Genomic DNA, 7,917 nt, shown 5'->3' with positions numbered 1-7,917 from the left:
GTTCACTGAGCTCTGATGGAAAGATGAAGGAGAGAGAGGAGAGAGGCTGGCTGCATGTAAACAGCAGTGGGATTTACCGTCGGGGAAATTAGGGGGCTCTTTGCATGAGTATAAATTTATTTCCTGATATCTTTCCCAATGTTTTAGCCTCAAATGGTCATAACCTCAACTAAATGATAAAGCTATAGGGTTTATTTTAGAACTGTGATTTTGTGCTATATGTAAATGAAGATGGAGGGAGCTACAAGTCTACTGTAAATGTATTTTTGTTTAATATTAATTCCCAATCACCGGAAGAAAGTCTTTGCATTGCGTGTTTCTGCAAACCATTAATACATTAGAATTTCACAAGTACCACATTAATGTTTCTATAGTTATGTTGTAAATAAGCTGTACTTCATCAGGATGGTGGAAGGCTAACACTTTGTCACACCTTGCTTCTTTGCAGTGGACTTCCACATCTACATATTATGCTCAAGGTATTCTTCTGTATCTGCTGTTGTTTGTTTCGGGATGCTTCTATTGTGATGTCAAAATAAGCACGTGGTGGGATGGTGCTGCACAGAGGGGCAGGATGCACATGAAAAAAAAATCCCATTTAAACAGGAAGAGAACAACTCCCACTTGCCCTATTGGCACCCTCATGCTCCTTACATGAAGTTATTACCAAGAGCATTTTCTACCCATCCGCGTATCATGCCGACGTGGCAGGTGCCTTTCGGCCATCCGCCAGCTTATAATAATAATAATTCAGCGACCAGCTCTCTCCGCCATGCTCTCAGCTGATGTCATCCAGCGGCTTATCATGCAGATGTGAAAGGTGGCCTTTAGTGTCAGGGTACACCAAACGCACTGCAAAAAGAGCAATATTTAATAAGGCGTGACATCTAGGCAAGTCACCCACCAAGATGCAGACCACTGTTTTGTTATGTCTTAAGAGATCCGTGACTGTTTTTTCCAGCAGCTTTTCAGCCCCTTATCATGGGTGCTGTTAGTGACCCATGACTTTTTCCCATGTCTTTTTAGGCCCCAAAGGTGGGCGTTTTTAGTTAACTGCTAGTGTTTTCCAGCAAGGAGAGTGATACAAAACAATGCTTATTTTTACTAAGATATTGCTGCCAAGTGCCAAGCTCCTGCAAAGCTGCAAATGATCATTTTAGCTCCCAATCATGGGTGTTTTTCTAGTGACTCATATTAATCGTTTTTTTTTTCTTTCTAAATGTAGATATTTTTAGTGTATTTATTATTATTGTATTTATAGTGTATTTTTTAGTGAGGTATGTTGCTCGTTGATGCAAGCCCAAAAATGCCAGGATCAAAAGTAAACATTTCTATGTAAAAGCTTTCAGGTAACTTTTAGCTTTTCAGACCGCTTTTTAAAGTGATGTCAACCAGAGATGCCTCCTCCAGCACTGAATCACCCAGGAGCAGGCTCCAGAAAGTAATGTATTTGTGCTGCATCAGAATGTTTCCATTTGGTGTGAGTCCCAAGATAGTTGGCACTAAAATTTAATATTTCCTATCACCTACCTATAAATACAGAATGGTAAAGCAGAATTTCAATGCCAACAGACGAATGATGGAGAGGGATGATACCTATCTGACTTTTTGATTAGAAAAGTTTGACTTTTCTGGCTAATGGTTGTATTGAATTATTATTGTATTTATGTGAATAACAAATTCCAGCATCTGTTCTGTTAAGTGACCTTCTGAGAAGGTTATACGTTGGAGTAAATTGACATATATCTCATATACATTGTCTATAAAAAGATACTCCCTGATTCTTGAAAAATGTGCCCCCAATTCACTCTTGGGGTTTTGAAACTAAGCTGTGAACAAGTTTGAGTGCTACAGCAATCCCTGCTCAGAGGAAGATATAAATCTGTCAGTCTTAATCAGTCATTGCAGGTTAATAACAGACCTGACAAGGTTTGAATGAGGATCCAATGCTGTCTCCTCAGGATGGTCATTATGTTTTCAGGTTGTCTGTCCTTACCATTCTTGTGAACATAATATCACAAGAACACCTTAAGGAAATCTTTTCAAATTTGGTACAAATGTGCAATGGGGCTCAACAATGAACTGAAAAGATTTTGGTCGTAAAAGGTCAAAGGTCAAAGTCACTGTGACCTAATTTTTCTTATTTTTGTGAACACAATATCTCAACACCTTGAGGGAACTTTTTCAAATTTGGCACAAATGTCCAACTGGACTGATAATAGGTCAAGGTCATTGTGACCTCACATTTGTACTCTAAAATTCATGCATGTTTCAAAATGTTGCACGGATGTCTAATGAGATAAAACAATGATGTGATGACATTTTATATCCAAAAAGTCAGAGGTTAATTTTACCTGTGACATCATAATGTTCAGCAAAGACAATTTTATTTTATTTTACTAACCATTTTATTAATTTATTTTTTTGGTGTTTGATTTGATTTTACATAAATGAACAGATAACAGTTCATTACACAATTATGCCCACTTTCCTTCACCCACTCAAGCCTGCCCTCCACAACCACCCTTTATCCCCATGGCACGAGTAATTAAAGTAAAAAACAAAATAAAACAAAATAAAATCCTCTGGAAATTATTCACTGCCATGTAATGTGCATCATGCACGGTGCAGCATGGTGCAAATTACCTGCTCCTTCTCTCACAGTTATATAACTTCCTTCAATTTAATTGGAAAGGGAACTTTTAAATAAGTGAAATTAAAAATGCATTAAACTTAACACACTCCTCATATGCACTAGTTGTACACACTCCTGATCCCTACTCTCTTTTGAATAATTCACCTTATTGAAAGTCTGTAGGAAAAGCAAAGATCCAAACTGATTTTTAAATAAATGCATAAATAGCAATCCTCAAATACTGGACTAATTATCTCTTTTGGCATTGGAAGTGTGAAATGATGCAGCGGATGTAGTGTGATATTAATTGCGAATTTGAGTCATAATGGAAAAAAATTGCTGACACAATCAAGTGCCTATAAATGGCTCAAAGCATCAGGAAACTAACTTACTGATTTAAGTCTCCATCACAATCAGAGGGACCCTGAGGAACACATAATACGTTTCTTTGCTTCCTTTATTCATTTTTTGTTGTCCCCATTTAAGAGCATGTCAAAACAAACAAGTCCCAAGTCAGGTCCCAAGTCCACGCAAGCAGGCTCCAAGTCAGGTACCAAATACAGACAAGAAAGTCCCAAGTCAGGTCCAAAAACCTGACAAACAAGGTCTTGTTCTGAAATCTCACAGTCAGAATCGGTTAAATATTCAGCCATAACACTGAAAATCTTTTAGAAAGCACTAACTTTCTGCACTCCAACACTTTTTCTCTGCACTAAATTCGCCAACTCTCTGAAGATTCCACTATTGTTTTTGTTTTTTATGCAAGGCAAGGAAAATCTTTTTATTTCTCGGAAGGATCCTTTCCGTAATGTTGTCAGAAACTTTCACAATATAAAAGATACCCCTGCAGCCAGCAGTAGCAAAAACAACCACTTTTGATCGACGTGAATTGACAGCAAAATTGTCTATAGGAATTACATTTTTGCTACCTCTGGTTGCAGCTGTTTCCTTTGAATACTGGACCAATTTAAAATTAAAGACCAAACCACGGGAAAAAAGCTTACCAAACAATAGTGAAGGTTGTATATAACCCTTAGGGACCACTTTATTATAAGACACACTTGTGTTGCTCTGCGCACAAAATACGCCTTTCAAAATCAAGCTTTAAAAAAAATATTATTTAATAATATGATTTTCTACTTTCATTGCGTTATTTTTTAACCAACATCAGCCCTCATCATGAATATCAAATATTCAATATTTGTTTATATTAAAAAATAAAAAGAAAAGATTAATTATTTTCAATATGCTAAGCATATATATATATATATATATATATATATATATATATATATATATATATATATATATATATATATACATACATATATATACACACACACACACACATATATGTATGTATGTGCTTGTGTGTGTGTGTATATATATATATATATATATATATATATATATATATATATATATATATATATATATATATATATATATATATATATATATATATATATATATATATATATATATATAGTATTATCATAGCCTGGGATATGTCAATGATTTGCGGCAACACTGATTGTGACAGTGCACCTGGAAACAGGAGTATTTTTTCCATATGCCAAATGAAAAAACAAAAAGAAGCATCATGTGGAAAATAGCAAAAATTTCAAATTCTAAGGCAAAAGCCCAGAATGACAATACAATGCATTTTTTTATGCTTTGATGGCTGTGGGATCAAAAATTGCAGTTTGAATGGGTTTCGATGGTGCAGTTTTTGCATTGAATGTAACAATTTTGTTTCCGCAGTGTATTTTATTTTCTACTTACTGCAGGAGCTGAGCAAAACCTATGCCATATGCATGAACACAGCCAAAATTACCAAAAAGTGAAGAGTGAAAGGCACGTAAAATGTGCCAAACAGTCCCTTAGGGTTAACACAATAAAAAAAATCAATAAAAGCTCAAAGTGTCTGCCCACTTTAAAACACGCCGTACTCACTCCAAAGTCTAAATGCAAGTTACTATTCTACAAAGTATGCAGAGCAATGGGAGTGTTTTTAAGGGTGTGAATGCATGTGGTCCTCATAAGTAGAGAAACACAGTGCTGCTCACACATCCAGGAAGTTGAGTGTTGTGCAACAGTTGTCCCGCCTCCTGAGTATCTGGGTGAGTTTGTTTTTCTACAGCAGATCCAGCCTTGTTTCACTTCTGCAGAGTCACTACAGGAGGTAAGTTGAGCTGCAACTGTGCTGTAAGTTTTTGATGGTATTCTAATAATCATTATTACATTTTTGGCTTACTGAGAGGGTTGCATTTAGATAGGACTTGCTTTGAAAGCCACAGGCACAATAACAACTTGTTTGTTCAGTGTTTAACACTGTCAGGGGTCTACCTCTTAATCTGTATACACATGAGCATTTAGAATCTAACAAAAGTGCATTCTCCACTCTACATATTTAAGGCACATGTACACTCTGAACACATTTCTAGAATAATACTACACTTATGTGGAAGTTCTGACGACTTTTTTGGGTGCGGAAATACTTTTTGAGTCATCATCTATGTTGTTTAGGTTATTTCTTATCTTTGCCGAAACGGAATGTTTAACTAAATACCGCCTCTTCCTCATTCAGCTGCAAACCAGCAGAGATGGCAAAACTGATGGAAGATGAGGTATTTATGGCTTTTACCACCTATGCAACTATTGTCATCCTGAAGATGATGCTGATGGCGCCCATGACTGCATACCACCGCATAACAAAAGGAGTAGGTAACATTAATAATTCCCTCTACATCTGGTAATAACATAAACATGTATTTTTCAGACATTGTGTGCAGGGCGTTTTGTGTGTTTAACCTGCTGTGGCCTCCTTACTTTAAAATATGTAAGAGTTGTATTGGTTTTGATCCATGTCTTTGAAATGCACAAAATAATGTACTCCAATGCCCAAAAGTATGGTGTAAGATAGCTGTCAATAAGATGTATCCATAATAATCATTCTTATTTGTAATTTTAACAATTTCTATGTCGAAAAAGTTGTTTTACACAAACTTCTGCTATCATATACGTGAGTCTGTGAAACTGGGTTCAAATTTGGATTGTTTTTATATGAGTATGAATGTAAAATCTGTAAGTGCAAAGTCTTATGAATACAACTCACGTTTCTACTACTACAAAGTCTTCACTGTGTGCATGAATCCAAGTTTACGGGTACAAATCGAAAAGTGCTGAAATGACGTCACTGAGGTCACAGTCAGGTCGCAGGGAGAGTATATGACAGCAGAATTTTGTGTAAAACAACTTTTTTGACATAGAAATTGTTCAAATTACAAATAAGAATGATTAATTATGGATACATCTTTTTGACAGTTATCTTACACCATACAAAAGCCCAAAGCGCAGTACTGCACAGTACTGCAGTGAAAAGTCATGTTCACAGATGAATTGATCATCAGGGTTGTTTTTATTGTTATGTGAGCAGTAGAAGTAGGAGACAAGCCTGGTATACACTGTGTGATTTTGGGCTGTCCTGGACAAGGATCACTATCATGAAAGAAAGGTGGCAATATCTTAAAAACAAGGTTTTGTTCTTGTGTATTGACATCAATGGGCGTAGGTTGTAGCCTGTGATTCAGTAGGTGACGTCATCACACAGTCTGCACACATCAAACTTGATGTTGTACGCCAAGTTCATCAAGATCCCTGTCGCAGAGTGGAACTGCACTAAACTTATAAGATTGCTAAAATCTCAGGGTCTGTAGGAGGCTTAAGTCACACATGTGCAAGTCACAAGGAAGTCTCAAAGCTTAAACTTCAACTCAAAAGCAAGTCTCAAGTCTCAACCTTCCAGACTCAAGCAAGTCTCAAGTCTTAACACAGCGGCAAGCAGAAGATGCTACAAGAGGTGTTTATTGCATTGCATAACTCTTCAAAAGTTGAATGGATCATTCCAAAGGTTTGAATCAACAATTTCTCTGTGAAATGGTGAACTGTCACCTCCCAGAAATCCCTCATACATGGCCGCTCCCACATATAAGGGGCTTGCCTTTCCATTATTATTTTCGGCTAGTGTGGTAGCTGCAATAGATATGAAGCTGCTTATGTTTTGAACATCCATCGCCATACTTTTTGGAATGTTATCGCCAGAGGAGAAGTCGCAGAACATCATTCAATCTAAACGCAATCATAAAAATATCGCTCAACAATTACAATACTGAAACCCTCAACTCCTGGTGAGGCTTTCATCAATGCACGTGTTTTCTCTCACATTTAGGCTTTTGCAAATGAGGAAGATGTAACTTTGAAGCCTGCAGAGGAGAGGAAGAAACTGCTGAGAACCGATCCAAATGTGGAGCGAGTCCGAAGGTGAGATGATCAGTTACTTACACCTGAAGTTAGAATTGATACACTAGTATTTCATCAGAAATTAGAATTCACCAGTTGGATAATTAGGCCATACATTTCAGGAACTAAAGTCAGAGATAAAAATTGATACATTTGTTGGTCATGTTGTTTTCCAGGTGCCATCAGAATGACTTGGAGAATGTTGTTCCCTTCGTGGTGGTCGGTCTGCTCTACGCTCTCACTGGACCTGAGCTTTCAGCCGCTCTGCTACATTTCCGCATCTTTGTTGGCTCTCGGATCTTCCACACCATCTCATACGTGGGCGCTTTTCCTCAGCCCTGCAGGGGTCTGTCCTTTATGGTGGGCCTCCTGACCACCTTCTCCATGGCTTACAGGGTGCTTAGCACAGTTCTCGTGCTTTAGAAACAAAAAGGGGCCATTCAACTCTTCATCACAAGCTCATCATTCCAACATGAAACCTTTTTACTTAACTGCTGCAGCTATCTATGAGCTTGATTATGAAACATCCTTGGCACCCTTTGCATTCCCTGGAACTGCTTCCATGGATGGAAAAGGTATTTTTTAATAAACCTTTCTATCAGCTATGTTTCTGGGTAATTACTTCTCAAGGTCATGGCACAGGTACTCAATATCAATCTAGCAATGGAAAAACTATTCATTAAAATGCTTTTAAAAGTAAAATCAACCAAGTCACTTAAAACATAACAGCATGTCTTATGCAATACTGAGGCATTAATGGAACGTCAAATGTAGCCAGCCCAGAATTATGTCTATATTCACTTTAAAAAGGTTGAAATGTGCGAGCACCAGCATAAAGTACACCTGAGACTACATTTTTACTTACATCATTGGCAATAAGACACCTAACAAAGTTATTTCAGGTCAGGGCTGCTCCTACAGATTACACAACCCCAAGATAAATTCCAGGCATTCTGATCTTTGGACTTGTTTTTGCCGTT

The 7,917-nt window shown here is 37.2% G+C and overlaps 1 protein-coding gene across 1 annotated transcript; it reads left to right on the top strand.

Annotated features, from left to right (window-relative positions):
* The first annotated feature begins 4,728 nt into the window (after positions 1 to 4,728).
* LOC121961731 (microsomal glutathione S-transferase 1-like) lies at positions 4,729 to 7,542 on the top strand. The gene is made up of 4 exons (XM_042511789.1): positions 4,729 to 4,820; positions 5,226 to 5,358; positions 6,867 to 6,958; positions 7,114 to 7,542. The coding sequence occupies exons 2-4, from the start codon at positions 5,242 to 5,244 to the stop codon at positions 7,358 to 7,360; spliced, it is 456 nt and encodes a 151-aa protein (XP_042367723.1). The 5' UTR covers positions 4,729 to 4,820; positions 5,226 to 5,241; the 3' UTR covers positions 7,361 to 7,542.
* The last annotated feature ends 375 nt before the right edge of the window (positions 7,543 to 7,917 follow it).

The sequence above is a fragment of the Plectropomus leopardus genome, chromosome 22 (genome assembly GCF_008729295.1).
Source record: "Plectropomus leopardus isolate mb chromosome 22, YSFRI_Pleo_2.0, whole genome shotgun sequence".
NCBI lineage: Eukaryota > Metazoa > Chordata > Actinopteri > Perciformes > Serranidae > Plectropomus > Plectropomus leopardus.
The sequence above is the reverse complement of the archived record's forward strand: the minus strand, read 5'-3'. Positions and strand labels throughout refer to the sequence as shown.

Coding starts and splice junctions, on each gene's coding strand:
- LOC121961731 (XM_042511789.1), top strand. CDS start 5,242: ATGGCAAAACTGATGGAAGATGAGGTATTTATGGCTTTTACCACCTAT. Junction 5,359..6,866: donor ACCACCGCATAACAAAAGGA/GTAGGTAACATT, acceptor TCTCACATTTAG/GCTTTTGCAAATGAGGAAGA. Junction 6,959..7,113: donor AATGTGGAGCGAGTCCGAAG/GTGAGATGATCA, acceptor GTTGTTTTCCAG/GTGCCATCAGAATGACTTGG.